Below are 16,794 nucleotides of genomic sequence, written 5' to 3'. Positions count from 1 at the left end.
GACGCGGTGGCCCTCCTTGACCCAGACCTCCCGTTGCAGCAGGTTCCTGTTCTGAAATACTTAGGTATCCATATCCACCCCCAAATAGGGAGATTCATGGAACTCAATATAGACCCGCTTATGGCCTCCCTACATAAAGCAGTTGATAGATGGCTTAGGCTCCCACTTTCCATAATTGGCAGGATTAACCTTTTTAAGATGAAGTTTCTCCCTAAATTTCTTTATTTGTTTCGACAATCACCCATTTGGCTGCCCCCTGTTTTTTTTAAGCATCTGCGCTCCTTGCTCATCAAACTTTACTGGTCCCCCGGGCCGGTGAGGGTCAAATACTCGGCACTGCTCCCCCCCTCACTGCAGGTGGACTAGCAGCCCCTGACATGCTGGGTTATTTTATTGCCTCCCAATTATTACCTATAAAAAGGTGGCTTGAGTCTACCCCAGAGGACCCGGTTACTCTCCTTGAGGCCCAAATAGTTGGCTCTCTGGAAGGGCTTAGGAACTTTATTTACAGGGATAAGCTCCCTCTGACTTCATGCACATCTATGATGAGAAATGTGGCTAGGGCCTGGAAACAGGTGCACCCGGGGTGTTCTAACTCTGATGTAGCTCTTTCACCGTTCACTCCGCTATGGTGTAATCCGTATCTTGACCAACTGCTCACTATACCTGACCCCGCTATTTGGGCACAGTTCAATGTTAAATATGTCAATGATGTTTATGCAGATAATGTGTTACTCACTTTTGATCAGCTCAAGGACAAATTTCACCTTCCCAACAGAATGCTTTTCCGTTTTTTGCAATTGAGGCATGCCCTCACCCAACAATTTCACTCCAAAACCCTACAGATCAAAACTTCCCCAATTGAAGACCTACTTCGCAAGCAGCATCTCTGCAAACCTCTCTCGACTTTATATGGCCTGATTGGTCGAGCCAAGCCCTCATCCGCCCAAGGTCTCTACGAGAAATGGATTGTTAATATCCCTGACCTCACCATTGAGCAATGGACTTCAATCTTGCAGGATACCCTCTCTCCCCTTATTAGGTCTCGTGACAGACTCATTCAGTTCAAATATCTTCATAGGGCATATTATACGCCCTCCCTGCTCCACAAAATTAACCCTGCTATACCTGATCAATGCAACAGATGTAAGAGTTCACAAGCTGACTTTTTCCATATGGTTTGGTCTTGCCCACAGATACATCGGTTCTGGACTGATATTGTTACTTATCTCACACAGCTCATGGTCTTGCCTATAGAACATCATCCAACGGTCCTCCTTCTCAACTATCTCGCGGACACTGTGATCTCACGATCAGAAAGGAATCTCCTTCTTTTTTTGCTTTTTCAGGCTAAAAAGGCCATTGCTATTAAGTGGAAAGAGGAGCAACCGCCTACAATACCCTTTTGGATCAGTCTGGTGGAACAAACCCTGCCCATTCTGGAACAAATTTATGCAGCCAGGGGATGCCCAACTAAATTTACTAACACCTGGTCGCTGTGGATTTTACATAACAACTCCTACTCCAATAGACCTGGAGACTCACACTCCCCCCACATTGACTGGCTTCCACCAGACCCCTGATAGCCGACTGCTCCTCTTTCTTATTTCTTATTACTTATTTGGGTTGAACGGACCGAGGGATGTGCCTCGCGGGTCATGGATCCTTTAGAATGTTTGTCTCCTAGTCTATATGTGCACTTGTGAATGCACGATGGTGAATACACTGCCCATCTATTTATATCTCGCAATCTCCTGTAGCTGCTATTTAGCTCACTGTCTCCCTCCCTCTTTTCATTTCTTTTCTTCTTTTCTTTTTCTTCCTTTCTTCTTCTCCTCTCTCCTTATCTCACCTCTTTTCTTATCTCCTTCTCGCTGCTCTCTATATGACCTTTCGACTTTCCCCGGATGCCTCTTTGCATCCTCTTTGTTTTCCCAGGGGTTTAACAAAAAATCTTCCGATGCGTTGCCAATTGCATTATTTGTTTAATATGCTGACTATGCTACTTTGTATGGCTTTGTATTGGACTAATAAATAAATCTTTTAAAAAAAAAAAAAAAAGTCTGTAAGGCCACATTTACAATTTTAACGTAAAGACTGATTGTAGAAGTTGCGCACACACAGGAAGATAAATAGATGAGTAAACAAATACTGTAAATTTTACTCTCTGTGGAGGAATAAAAGACACACCCAGTGGCAGATTAATGAGATGTGATGCCCCTAAACTCCATCCACAGGCCATCCCGTCTGGGCTACTGCTAGGGTTGCCACCTTTTCCTATGTTTGTTACCGGACTGGTGGGGGGCGGGAACAAAAGGGGCGGGTGTGACGTCAAAAGGGACGGGCCACGACACGGAGAACCAAAAGACGGAGGAGAAAAGGTAAGTTTCAGGGGATTGGGGGCAGGCCAAGGGGTCTTTTTGAAGGGTATTACAAATTTACCGGCAGCTACATTGCGGGTAAATTTGTAATACCGGCCTTGGCAGGTGTTTTACCGGCTAGGTCGGTAAAATAGCGGCCGGGTGGCAACCCTAGCTACTGCTGAATTTGGTTTGTCCAGATCCAGGCCTGAGCTCTCTACATAGGGTCGCTTTGCACCAGTGACATCACAAATCTGCACACACGCCCCTTGCCAGCTCTCTTCTCTCTGCGTGTGCGCTCGTCTAGACCCAGGAACAGATATTACAAGAAAATATAAATAATAATTGAAAAAGAGCTGCATGGGCCTCTGAAATGTGTATATTACTCCTCAACAGAACACAGATAGTACTTGCCCTAGAGAATCCAGTAAATCCTACTTTTAACCAATCCCTGTATGTACACAGACCATGCAGTTTAAAGAAGAATTCAACCGTTTAGCCAAAAAAAACTCATACCCCCCACCCCACATAGACTCCCTCCCTCCTCCCCCCCCCCCCCAGGCTAGCTGAACCTCCGGGGAAATGCCCCTAACTTTATACTTACCCCTCAGCGCAGATTCAGGCATCGGAGTTCACCGCAGCCATCTTCCAGGTCTTCGGTAAGAGTGAGAGACCGGTGTGGTGGCGCATGCGCATTTGGAACGATTTCCCGGTTTATGACAATTGCGCATACGCTAAAATAGATGGAAAATTGATGAAGCGCCGGAAGAAGACACGAAGACCCAGAAGATGGCTGCGGTGAACTCCGTTGCCTGAATCTTTTGATTCGATATTAAAAGTTACCTATAGGTCATGTTGACATTTTTTTGCTGATAGTTCTGCTTTTGTAAGTAATTGTTACTTGTAGTTCCTAAACCTGACAGTTTTACCAACCTGACTGTCACTTCTTAACCTGTCAGTTAGAGTTTCTAATGCTAACGGACTCCTGCTGCACAAATATGGCAGCCCCCTCATACAGGAACATGGGGGTAAGAAAGGTAATGAAAAGCATCAGCCATATACGTTTATGGCAACATTATAAGTTGCATTCAAAGATAATGTGATGATTGATATAAAAAAAGGTTATTTTCTGATGTCAGTATCTCTTTAATATATTCTTGTGTTTTTGAAGAATTTTGGAAAAAGAATTGCAGGCATTGGTGCCATATAAGAGACTAAATGTGACCTACAGTATAAAGGGAATGTTGCGGTTTTATTACAACTTGAATCAATTTCGCTATGAGCACTGACTGTTTAAACTGTTTTCTTAGGTCCTGTGTCTTCAGCCAGTTCTCACCAATCAAACCACAAACGAACGCCCTCTGAGGCCGACCGCTGGCTTGAAGAAGTATCCAAAACAGTCCTGCAAAGACAGTCCCCAGTCCCCACAGTCCAGGCTCAGCCTCTGGTACAACCTGTCCTTGTTGCACCACAGTCTAAGCAGCCGTATCTGGGCAATACTTACGTGACCCCACAGCCTATACCTGTTTCTGTTGTCCCAGGTCTGCAACCTCCCTTCATGCCTGTGCAGCCATCGTACTCTGTAGCCAATGGAATGAGTTATCCAGCTTCCAGTGTTCCAGTTGTTGGCATCACCCCTTCCCAAATGGTAGCGAATGTTTTTGGAGTTGCAGCTCCGCAGGTTTACCAGCCTAAGCCAACTCCAAATGTAGTCGCACAGCAGACGTATCCGACTTATGAAGCTTCCAGTGTGTCCAGCAGCCCATTCTATAAGCCTCCTGCTCAGCAACAAAATGGCTCTATTGCTTTTAATGGGGTTGAGAGAAGTGGCTGGGAATTGGGAGCCAAGAAGCAACCAGCTCCAGTAGCCGCTCCTCCTGTGGACCCATTTGAAGCTCAATGGGCGGCTCTTGAAGGCAAATCTAAACCTCGTACAAACCCATCCCCTACTAATCCCTTCTCTAGTGACCTTCAAAAGACTTTCGAAATCGAACTATAGAGCCGGAGCGAACACGAATCCAATCTCTTTGGGGAGTAAAAGATTTCAAATCTTTTCTCAAAAAAGCATCTCCTTAGACTTAAGGTCCCCATAGACCGATTTTAGTGCAATCCAACCAATCCGTCAAATTAACGTGAGGTTAGCGGGAACGATCGCGCATTTTATGATTTTTCGTTCGACATCTGTCTGAAAATTGATCGGCCAGGTTAGAAAATTTTCATTGGTTGCAGTGAAATCTTTCTATTGTCCAATCGTTTGCAGGGCCGAGCAGACAGCTCCCCTCCGTTTTCTTGGCTAACATTGCTTCAACTGCTCTTTTTAGTTGATGGACAAATCCTACATTTAAACGATCGTTTCAAGATAATCTTGGTCTCACGATAACGAAAAGATCTTTTAAAAACCTTTACATCCATGGCCAGCTTTCCACAGAAAAGGACCACGGGGGGAGGGGCATGAAAACCCCATTGGACAGTAACTGCAATGGAAATGTACGGGGAATATTTAAGAATAGCCGACCCCGCAGATCTCATCTACCCCGTGTTGGCACAGAAAACCGGAGAAGAACCTGGACAGTGGTTATGGCAAGAAGCGAAAATGGCCGCCCACTGGAGATTCGACTCTCTGCAGAGAACGCTGCACTGCCTGAGCTTCCATATTATAGGAGTGGTTCACCTTTAAGGTAACTTTTAGTATATTATGTAATTCTAAGCAATTGGTTTTCATCATTATTTTTTATATAGTTTTATAGTTATTTGTCTTTTTCTTCTGATTCTTTCCAGCTTTCAAATGGGCATCGCCGACTCCATCTAAAAAACAAATGCTCTGTAAGGCTACAATTGTATTGTTATTGTTACTTTTTATTACTGATCCTTTTATTTAGACTCTCTCCTATTTATAATTCAATCTCTTATTCAAGTCAATGCATGGTTGCTAGGGGAATTTGGACCCTATCAACCAGACTGCTGAAATTGCAAACTGGAGAGCTGCTGAATAAAAAGCTAAATAACTCAAATGCCACAAATAATAAAAAATGAAAACCAATTGCAAATAGTCTCAGAATATCCCTCTCTACATCACACTGAAATTTATCTCAAAGGTGAACAACCCCTTTAAAGGATTTGTGTAAATATATATGGAGATTAAAGGGGCGGGGGGAAACGTTTAACTGCCTTTTACGCCAAAGGGGGCTGAAGCACACTGCTAAGTATTGCGTCACAGCTCTGGCAGCAAAGGGCTAAAGCCAAAATCTTTATTTTTATGCATTACAAATATTTTAAATAGCGTGGGGTTTAGGGCAGGACTACACAGACTTTTTTGGGGCGATCCGACTCGCTGCGACAAAATGCATGCGATTGAAATAAGATGAGAGACGGAAATATCGGATGAAGTCGCATCGTTGATCCAACGCGACACGACTGTCGGATGCAGATGTTGCGTCACATCAACGCTGCTACTTCATACGATATTTCCGTCTCTTACCTTATTTCCGTCACATGCGATTTGTCGCAGCGCGTCGGATCGCCCCAAAAAAGTCTGTGTAGTCCTGCCCTAATCCGTACGTTTGTAAGTAATTTTGCCAAAGGTTAAAACGAAGCTGGAAAGTTCAGTTGTGATTAATTGTATATAAGATTTAGCTGCTAATTCTAAAGAACTGGACTTGCCTGCGCTTTTATTTCCTTGCACCTTCCTCCTATGTAGCACATTGCTTTAAACAATCACAACCAGGAGAAATATCTCTGTTGTACTTTAAAGGACCAGTAACATTCAATTCTTTTTTCAAAAAAAAAAAAAATCGTTGGTATACAACGGAAAAAAAAAACCACACAGACAAATTAAACGTTGAAATCGCCTTTTTTAAGAAATAACTTAACGAAACTCCGCTTACGCTCCTCTTTAGAAATGGCGATCCATCGTGCGGCGCTCGATTGCTTCCTCCCTGCTTATCTCCTATAAGGAAAGCCGGGAGGAGAAATCGAGCGCCGCACGATGGATCGCCGTTTCTGAACAGGAGCGTAAGCGGAGATTCAGTAAGTTATTTCTTAATAAAGACTTAGCGATTTCAACGTTTAATTTGTCTTTGTGGTTTGTTTTTTCCTTGTATACTAATGAATTTTAAAAAAAAAATGTTTGTTACTGGTCCTTTAAAGCAAATGAAAGAGCAGTATTGCCTGGCGTAACAGCCATAGAAAGATATTGAAATATATATTCTCTATAAAAGTTTCTTTTTGGCATACTGCTGGACTTTTTATATATGTATACTTATATATATTCATGTATATGATTATATATATATATATATATTAATATATATTTTAGACTTTTAATACCACTATGATCTAATGCACACAAGACTTTATTTTATTCTCGTTATTGATTTCCACTTTTCTGTAATAATTTTTCGTTCATATTTTTTTTTTTTTTTTTGTATACCTCAAATCACCTTTATGTGTTAATGTTGATTTTGCATCTATGTGTATATTTGTACTGATTTACAGTCTTCTTTAACAAATAAATGTTGGTGGTGGGAAAAAAAAGCCTTTCTTGTGCTTGTCTTGTGCTTGGCCAATGTTACAGAATTTTTTAAAAAAAATAATTTATCAAATTTCTTGCTCACAAATTTCAGAATCACAAATTTAGATTTTCTTTTAATCTTCCTTTTACTAAACCTTTTAATGTTCTATGTGTAGACATAAAAGATAACAGATAAGTACTACTATAGTTTATATAAACAAGCTGCTGTGTAGCTATGGGGGCAGCCATTCAAGCACAGGACACACAGTAGATAACAGATAAGTACTACTATAGTTTATATAAACAAGCTGCTGTGTAGCCATGGGGGCAGCCATTCAAGCACAGGATACACAGTAGATAACAGATAAGTACTACTATAGTTTATATAAACAAGCTGCTGTATAGCCATGGGGGCAGCCATTCAAGCACAGGATACACAGTAGATAACAGATAAGTACTACTATAGTTTATATAAACAAGCTGCTGTGTAGCCATGGGGGCTGCCATTCAAGCACAGGATACACAGCAGATAACAGATAAGTACTACTATAGTTTATATAAACAAGCTTCTGCTCCCATTGGAGGTGCTGGCATCTCAATTTTGGATGCCGGCAACAATTCTTGGATGCCAGCGAATATTTTGCAGACTATTCTTGGATGCCGGCGGCTATTCTTGGATGCCGGCGACTATTCTTGGATGCCGGCGACTATTCTTGGACGCCGGCGACTATTCTTAGAAGCTGGCGACCGTTTTTGCGCTTGACCCGAGTATAAGCCGAGGTAGAGTTTTTCAGCATATTTTGGGGGCTGAAAAACTCGGCTTATACTCGAGTATATACGGTATTCCTAGGCAGTGGAATGCATAATAAAACACCGCATAGATAGCCGTATGGAAGCGCCTAATAATTCTTTTGTCTACACCAGGGTCCCCAACTATTTTTTTTTTTACCCCTGAGCAAAGTTTTGGGGAGCAACGCAAACATGAAAACTGTACAGTTTTGAGAATATCATACCATTGTATCCAATGCAATATATTTTCTTCATCTGAATAACATTTGCTGTCATTCTGATTTCATTTGTTGAATATGAAAATAAAATATTTAAAAAAAAATAAATAAATAAAAGTTCCTGGCTAGTGCAAAATAAGGGCTGTGATTGGCCATTTGGTAGCCCCTATGTGGACTGGTAGCCTACAGGAGACTCTGTTTGGCAGTGCATCTGGTTTTTATACAACCAAAACTTGCCTCCAAGCCTGAAATTCAAATATAAGCCCCTGCTTTGAGGCCACTGGGAGCAACATGTTTTCACTAGCCAATGTTTGGGGACCACTGGTCCCAAGTGATTTTTAAAGTGAACCTATTTGTCAGACTTAAATAGAAATATAAGAGATTACACAAGCAAACATATTGCAGATATCACCCTTAAAGGAGAAGGAAAGCTACCAAAGCAGTTTATTACCAATAGATTAGCCACAATAGTGAAAGCTATAACACTATTTATTCTGCAGAATACTTTACCATACCTGAGTAAACAGACATTTGTCTCTGTTTGCTTAGGTTAGCAGCTGCCATATTGGCTTTTTGTGACATCACTTCCTGCTCACTCATAGCTCTGGGCTCAGATTACAGCCGGGAGGAGGGAGGGAGGGAGAGAAGAGCAAACTGAGCATGCTCACGCCCGGGGCAAGGAGGTTTAAGCTGAAAACAGGAAGTCTGATACAGAAGCCCATGAGTACACAATAGAAGGAAAGAAATGTGCTGTTTCTTTTGACAGAGGACTCAGAGCAGCATTACTTTGAGGGTTTACTGGTGTATTTATATAGACCTTTCTGATAAAGTTTACTTCGTTTTAACCTTTCCTTCTCCTTTAAACCCCCAATGTAAGTGGTATGGAGATGGTGCCCCATTAAAGAACCACATTGGTTAATTCCAGCTCATGTGACTGTTGTAGAAGTGATATTTGATTTCATGTGCCCACTGCTCCCCTCATTATACGTCTGCTGCAAACAGGTCAGTGTTCAGTCTGGCAGACCATATTAGGGGGTCACAACGAGAAATGTAAAAAAAGTGTTATAAATTCACTTTAATGCTGTTTAATCCTTTTTACCAGCAGAATCCATGACACCAAACTGCAAAGGAAAAATGAAGAGTTTTGAGAGCAGGCGGAATGTGAATGGAGTTTGATCATTTCTGTACAATTAATTGAAATTAAAATGCTTGGTAAACACACGTGAAATCTACTATATTCTGTTCAGTTTGCCGACAGCTTCACTCAATGGGGTATATTTATATTTATCAAAGAGTGAAGTCAGAGATCCACCTGTGAAATTCCGCCTCTCTCCATTCATTTCTATGGGATTTATAAAAGAGTATTTATCAATGGGTGAAAGTTCACCCTTTGATAAATACGCCTTTCAAAATCCCATAGAAATGAATGGAGAGAGGCGGAATTTCACTCTAGTGGACTGTGGGGATCTCTCACTTCACTCCTTGATAAATATACCCATATGTCTTGCAGCATAACGGCAAATACAACCTACCCTACAAAATACACTATAAAACAAATGTCTTGTACAGTACAATATGCTTAAGTGTTTATAGATTAAAGGCTTCTATCTGTTGCTAGGATGAAGCGCATACTCGTATCCAAAGTGCAGGTTCCAACATTTCCACAAACAACCAACTCTACTAAATTATCAGTAACGTAACTAGAGGGGGGCGGGACGTGCAGCCATTTTCTGTCGCCGGAGTCAGTGGAGCGCGAGCCAATCACACCTCCTGCTCCCCCGGTAGTTACACCACTGCCAGTTATGGCCCCAGATATAAGTGTAGACGCTTTTTCCTAGCAATAACCTGTATGGCTTCAGGAATCCTTCCCATTTAGGGGCTAATCTTGTCCTGTTTTTTTTTTTTTTTTTGCTCACTATGGTTTATATATCTTCAGAGACATCATTTGGGGGTGGTGTTTAGCCTTGCTCATTACACCCCAACAATGTCTCTGCTTTGTATAAATGAAAGAGAGTTGCAAGAAATAAGAAACCTAAGTAGCACTGGGCTTGTTACAGTACAGTTGTATTAGACACATGGTCCCTCTCAACAATGGCCCTCGGAGTTGTAGATCAACAAAACATTTATTATCCTTGAACTGAGGATAGCGACATTTATATCACAATTACTATGAGGCCGAACCCCCATTATTCTCTTGTAAGGATGGCATTTCTGGGTGACATTCAGTTGCACAATCTGCCTGACTCTGGGCTTTGATCAGCTGGTAACTCCTACTCCCAGATATACATTCCCCCAAACACTAATCTGGTGACATTTTAAACAAGAAGCAATTAAACACTTTATATATTTATATTGTGATTCTTTCTGCTTTAAATCCTGCTTTTAAAAAGTAATATCTACAACCAGACAGTAGGGATCCAAACCAACGAATGATCTTTCACAGAGCAACGTCCAGGCACAGGTTTCTTGAATTCTGCAGCTGGTGACGATCCGTGAAGCATGGAAAGTTTAAGGTAATGTCTATGTACCATGGTACCATTTTGGGTTGTGTGTGGGGTCAGTGTCCGGAGCAGCTGGTACAACAGAAGCTGGTGTAGTACTCATTGGAGCAGAGGAGGGCGTAGTACTCATTGGAGCAGAGGAGGGCGTAGTACTCATTTTAGCAGAGGAGGGCGTAGTACTCATTGGAGCAGAGGAGGGCGTGGTACTCATTGGAGCAGAGGAGGGCGTGGTACTCATTGGAGCAGAGGCGGGCGTGGTACTCATTGGAGCAGAGGCGGGCGTGGTACTCATTGGAGCAGAGGAGGGCGTGGTACTCATTGGAGCAGAGGAGGGCGTGGTACTCATTGGAGCAGAGGCGGGCGTGGTACTCATTGGAGCAGAGGAGGGCGTGGTACTCATTGGAGCAGAGGAGGGCGTAGTACTCATTGGAGCAGAGGAGGGCTTAGTACTCATTGGAGCAGAGGAGGGCGTAGTACTCATTGGAGCAGAGGAGGGTGTAGTACTCATTGGAGCAGAGGAGGGTGTAGACAACAAGTTCACAGTTGGCCAGTTCTGGGTGGTCTATACATTCTCTGTGCAGTTCTGTAAGTTTTAACGGAGGTGCTGTGGTGAAACAAAAAGATACAGCTGACGAATACTGCGGCATGGAAAGGTATTAAGAGAAGCATCTCAATGTGATTTATTAACAAGGCATGGGGGGGGGGTATCAGGAATTTTTTTATTGTCTCGGGTATTGAAGGAAGCGTAAGCCCCCCTACCCATACCTGCCCCCTGCCCAGCTGCAAAACTAAAACTTTCTAAAAACCTAAATTATCAGGTCTCAAACACAGAGGGGAGCAGTTTTATTGGTTGTGTCATTTGTTGTCCAACTCACTGGCAGTCGTGGGGGCTGGAAGATGATCTGGCCCTAACTTCCAATTTCAGAGACTGTTTTCATCTTAAACCTCCAGGGCTTGAGCATGCTCAGTTTGCTCCTCTCTCCCTCCCTCCTCCCATCCCTGCTGTAATCTGAGCTCAGAGCTGTAAGTGAGCAGGGAGAGACTCAGGCAGGAAGTGATGTCACACCAAGCTTATATGGCATCTTCTATCCTAAACAAACAGAGACATTGTCTAGAGCTGTTACTCGGGTATGGTAAAGCATTCTGCAGAATAAATATAGTGTTATAGCTTGTACTATTGTGGCTAATCTGTTGGCAATAAACCGTCTTGGAGCTTTCCTTCTCCTTTAAGGGTTCGATGTTTTTATTGAAATGTGATAATCTGAAATAATGATAATCTGATCATATGATGGTAATGTGAATCACATAAAACTAAGGAATACAATGTATGTAAAACCTTTTTCACTTTTTATTTTACTAATGTTAAAATCTTTTAATAGACTTTAAAAATTTTAAAAAAAAATCCACTTCATGTTTTTTTACCGCTTTCAAACAATTTCAAATATAGGAATTTTCTGTTAATTTAAAGTGATTGTAGCGCTCCCTATTGTAATATCACTCTTGAAAATGTTAATAATAATTTACTCCCAAAGGGAAATTTACAATATAAAGGGCATTTTTAGTCAATCTAATGGTGAAAAAAAATATACAACTTTGGAATGAGGCCTAAACTTCCATGTAGTGTTCCACTATAGGGTAATAAGAATTCTCGCATGTCAGGATTTGAGGGTTTTAGATATCAAGATGAATGTACCTGTAAACTGAAGAATTCTTAGATGATTTCGCTTCTGTGTTAGTTCCATGCTTTTCTGTGAAACCTCCATTTCTTCTGTGGTCCATCCTGCGGTCTTGACTATGACCAGCGACATCACTACCTTCAAGATCTTGGTCAAGTGTTTTGGCCGTCCCGTGATTCTGATCTCTTCTCTCTTCTACTGGCTGGTCCTCTCCTTGGGCCACTGAATGAATGTGAGCCAGTCGGTCCCATTTCATGCCTCTCTTGCGGAACCTATACTTTACATTACCAGAACTTCTGCCCTGTACTTGCTGGCAAGATCTCCTGCACTCCTCCTCTGTGGCAAAGTTATTTTTGTTGCCGTGGCAGCTGCCGTACCAAAAACGACTGCATTTTCCAACTTCAGGCGCAAAGTACCAACGGGTTGACCAATCAGCGCATGGTCCTGTAGCACTTGGTAGCAGACAAATTGTAGGATATGCTGGGAAAAATACATGCAACAAAGAGACTTGTCTTTTAATCCTTAGATAGATATTAGAATTGTCACATTGTCACACTGAAATCAAATATCAAACCATAATGTGTCCTGAGAAAAGGTTACCATACTACTGGTATTGTTCTTTATAAAGGGGAATAGCTCTACGGAAATCATTTTATCCTATAAAATCTCCATCCAGTGTCGGACTGGCCCACAGGGATACCAGGAAAACTCCGGTGGGCCCAGGTGTCAGTGGGCCCCTCATGCTGATAAACATTTGGCCTATTTCATGGCCATTACCGATTTCTATGAGAACAAAGAGGCTAAATAGATGGAGTAATAGGTTACAGCAGGGATCCCCAACCTTTTTAACCCGTGAGCAACATTCAGAAGTAAAAGGAGTTGGGGAGCAACACCAGCATGAAAAATGTTCTTGGGGTGCCAAATAAGGGCCGTGATTGGCCATTTAGTAGCCCCTATGTGGATTGTCAACCTACATTGAGGCTCTGTTTGGCAGTGCACCTGGTTTTTATACAACCAAAACTTGCCTCCAAGCCTGGAATTCAAAAATAAGCTCCTGCTTTGAGGCCACTGGGAGCAACATCCAAGGGGTTCGAGAGCAACTTGTTACTCACGAGCTACTGGTTGGGGATCACTGGATTATAGTATGTAAAGAAAACAAACTAGGAGAATAGAGGTTGAGTGAGGAGAGGAAGAATATTAGTACTGAGAGTGGCCCCTGGCAGTGTTGGACTGGCCCACCGGGATACCAGGAAAACTCCTGGTGGGCCAAAGTGTCAGTGGCCCCTCATGCTGCTAAACTTTGGGCCTATTTCATTGTCATTCCCTATTTCTATGAGAACTAAATAGATGGAATAATAAATGATAGTATGTAAAGAAGAGACTAGGAGAATAGAGGTTGAGTGAGGAGAGGATGAATAATAGTACTGAGAGTGGCCCCTGGTCTAATGTTCTTTGTTGGGCCCCTGGTGTCCCAGTCCAACACTGTCTCCTTCTACAGGCTGTGAGCAAAGCTTTTCTTATTTTCCTAAGGGCAATTGCACACTGGAAATTTTCTAGCGCTTAAAATTGTTATTTGCTTAGAAATCAGAACAAAATCTCCTGAAATTGCCCAACAATTTCATAAAAGCGCTTTTGCAGTAACTAGCCAGTCATTTGTCACTTGGAACATGGCAGTTCATGTTTTCAAGCAACAATAGTCTGAGAAGCACTGGACAACTGTGTTCTGGTGCCACCTCCTGAAGTCTCAAAACAGTGTGTTTTTAGGTCAAAACATCAGTTATTTATATTCATTGTAAGTAAACCAGCCCCCAAATCCTCTTGTTTATGCAAAGGAAGGTGGTTGCCTTTAAAGTCAATGACAGGCAGCAACTCAGGTGGGTCTTGGGACAATACTCCACCGATGGAAAGATCGTAGGGCGTCTGTAGTTCAAAAGGGTATATATGAGAGACATTGGGGCAGATTTACTAAAAGGCGAAATGTCTTCAGCAACCGCTTTGCACAATTCGCCAGTCGCAAATTCGTTACCACTACGCTAATTCACTAAAATGAGAGGTTGCGTCCTGGACACCGAATGATGGCGACTTTTCGCTAGCGATACTTCTTCAGTGGGAGCATTTCATAGAGAAGATTTGCAAGCTATTTAGGCCTAGCGAAAAATCACTAGTGATCTTACGCTTAGGTCAATTTGAATAGGGCGGGTACATTAAAGTTTATTAGAGATGTTGGTGCAAATGCTTGAAGTGGCCACTTTTTATTACAAGTGTCCAGGGAACCTTAATAAAGACAAAAGAGATCGTATAATGCCCTACACATGAGCCCACTGTAAAATGTCTGGGGAAAAATGTTAAACCAAAAAAGCTTGTTAGGACTTTTGCAGGCAATCCCGCTTAAAAAAGAAAAAGTCGCCAGCGTTTTTCACCTTTCACCTGCATTTTCGGCAGACAGGATATGATGTAAGTGTCTAGCTTCATTTTAGCTTTTCGCCTGGTCTGAGGTGGCAAAGTCAACCAGCACCGGATTTCTTCTCGGGCCGTCCCTAGGCCGCGCGGTCGCCTTGTCAGACCGCGAGGTCCTAGCGCCCGCCTTCCCAGCGTGCCGGCGAAAAAACGCCGGCACAGCTGGTGTAGTTCAACGGGGAAGCAAAGATCCCCATAATGCGGCTGGGCGGCATGCCGCCCCTATTTTTTGCCGCCCTAGGCCCGGGCCTATGCGGCCTTGCCGCAAATCCAGGCCTGAAGTCATCTCTGGAGAAAGGTAACGTTGAGTAAAATCCACTTTAGTGAATTTGTGGAGCAACGACCATTCGCCACCTGCGAAAAGTCGCCAGTTGATGGAGTGCGAATGAGAGCTACCGACGGTCTCTTTCTCTAGCGAATTGCCGATGTCCCTGCGGATGTGATTTCTGGCGAAAAGTCGCTAGCATTAGCCACTTCGTCCTTTAGTAAATCTGCCCCATAGACGCTTGTGTTGTAATTAAAAAACAAGTCAATGGTATTAAGTGATGACGTACCCATTTAGCACAATAACAAATATGAAACAACAAGCGAACCCTTGTGATCAATGCAGAGCCGGGCCACACCAGCCAGACGCTCTAGGCAACCTGGCCGGCTGCGGTGTCCGGCTGTGTGACCGGCTGAGATGATGCCGGTGCGCGGTGACACCGACGCGCATGCGCAGCAGCACAAATCAGTGCGCGCATGTGCGCTGCACAAGAGAAAGCCGGGGAGTAGGGGACCGGATGTGGGGTAGGCGATAGAGCAGGTACGTGGCTGGTGCCCCCGAGCTTTGTGCCCTAGTCACATTCCTACTCTGCCTACCCCTTGGCCCGGCCCTGGATCAATGAGAAGTAAAAGGACTTACGATAACTTGGTTTACTTCTGCACCCTTCACCCACAGGACCAGTGGCTTTATTCATGTTGTCAAAACAACATCCGTACTGAGAAGCTCGGCACTCCTCAGATGGAATCTAAAGAGATAAAGGTGATAAAAATGAATAAAATTGCCATCCATCCCTTCTAAACCCAACATGGCCTCTAAAGGCAAACTACAATGGCATCAACCATTCCGCCATCAAATTAGCCTTCACATTAAATAATCTCTATAGTTATTGAAGCAATAAAGGGAATGTTCAATTATAAATGTATAAAATACATTTGCTCAATTATGTCCTTAAGGGAAAATTAGTATATGAATGTCATAATCCTTCTGTTTAGCGAGTAAACGTTATATTGTGGATCAGAGAAGTCATGGGCTTCAAAACCACGGTAGTCAACAATTGTTTTGCCCATAGAAGCTGACATTTTATAAGTTGCAAATTATCTTTCCAATCCCGTCAGGTATTCAGAAAAATTACAAGGGTAGAAATTTCCACTTTCTACAAAAATAGACTCGTAAAATATCAAACTTACTCCAGGAGAAGGATCAGCTCTCTGGTTTCTGCCAACATAAGGATCTCCATAATCCCGGGGGCATCCCTTGTTGTTGTAGCCGTGAGCTTCTGTGACACCATCAGGGCAACAACCAAATCTAAGAACAAAAAACACCCAATTTAAGTTCTGGGCCCAACACTGTACAATAGACATGGAGGAGTTCCTACATTAAAGCAAGAAGTTACTGTATTTGATACTGTTGCTCCTTGACACACACGTCTACCTGTTCCGTCGGCAGTCTCTGGGGTAATTGGGAATGGAGTTGTCTTCATTTCTGTTTTTGTCCACTAGTCTGCGGTCTGGATAAAAGCATAAATGACCATGTTTTGTTATAAACGACAGAAATAGTAATAGCAATAGTAATCAGTGATGGGCGAATAAATTCACCAGGCGCATATTCGCAGCAAATTTCCGCATTTTGCTGTCGTCAAATAAATTCTCAAAACTGTGCGAAAATAATAGTTGCGCGCATAAAAGCTGTTGCGCATCAAAATTATTTGGAGGCCGATTGACTTTAACATGGGCATTAAAATACACATTTCGCAAATTTTCATTGTTTCGCGAATTTCGTTGGAAATTCACCAAACGGAACAAATTTGCCCATCACTAATAGTAATAAGTAATAGAAATACACAGTGTCGGACTGGCCCACCAGGATACCAGGAAAACTCCCGGAGGGCCAAGGTGTCAGTGGCCCCTCATGCTGCTAAATATTTGGCCTATTTCATGGCCATTCCATTATATGAGAACAAAGAGGCTAAATAGATGGAATAATAGATTATAGTATATAAAGAAAAGAGACTAGGAGAA

General features: G+C 42.7%; 2 protein-coding genes across 5 annotated transcripts in view; one reads left to right on the top strand and one right to left on the bottom strand.

Annotated features, from left to right (window-relative positions):
* The window catches only part of LOC108699734 (protein numb homolog), a 62,451-nt gene extending 57,272 nt beyond the window's left edge, over window positions 1-5,179 (top strand). For all 4 annotated transcript variants that reach the window (XM_018232249.2, XM_018232248.2, XM_018232247.2 and 1 more), the window contains one exon: window positions 3,671-5,179. In XM_018232249.2, coding sequence (XP_018087738.1) covers window positions 3,671-4,359 — 689 coding nt within the window. In that variant the 3' untranslated portion in view covers window positions 4,360-5,179. The remainder of the gene's footprint in view (window positions 1-3,670) is intronic.
* A 5,710-nt stretch (window positions 5,180-10,889) lies between these two features.
* LOC108700465 (papilin) overlaps window positions 10,890-16,794 on the bottom strand; it is a 41,798-nt gene continuing 35,893 nt past the window's right edge. The window contains exons 16-20 of the mRNA XM_041574920.1: window positions 16,208-16,283; window positions 15,964-16,081; window positions 15,416-15,521; window positions 12,072-12,534; window positions 10,890-10,982 (exon numbers count right to left, since the gene is read on the bottom strand). Coding sequence (XP_041430854.1) covers window positions 10,916-10,982; window positions 12,072-12,534; window positions 15,416-15,521; window positions 15,964-16,081; window positions 16,208-16,283 — 830 coding nt within the window. The 3' untranslated portion in view covers window positions 10,890-10,915. The remainder of the gene's footprint in view (window positions 10,983-12,071; window positions 12,535-15,415; window positions 15,522-15,963; window positions 16,082-16,207; window positions 16,284-16,794) is intronic.

Source organism: Xenopus laevis, chromosome 8S (genome assembly GCF_017654675.1).
Source record: "Xenopus laevis strain J_2021 chromosome 8S, Xenopus_laevis_v10.1, whole genome shotgun sequence".
Classification (NCBI taxonomy): Eukaryota; Metazoa; Chordata; class Amphibia; order Anura; family Pipidae; genus Xenopus; species Xenopus laevis.
This window is presented reverse-complemented; position numbering and strand designations above follow the sequence as displayed.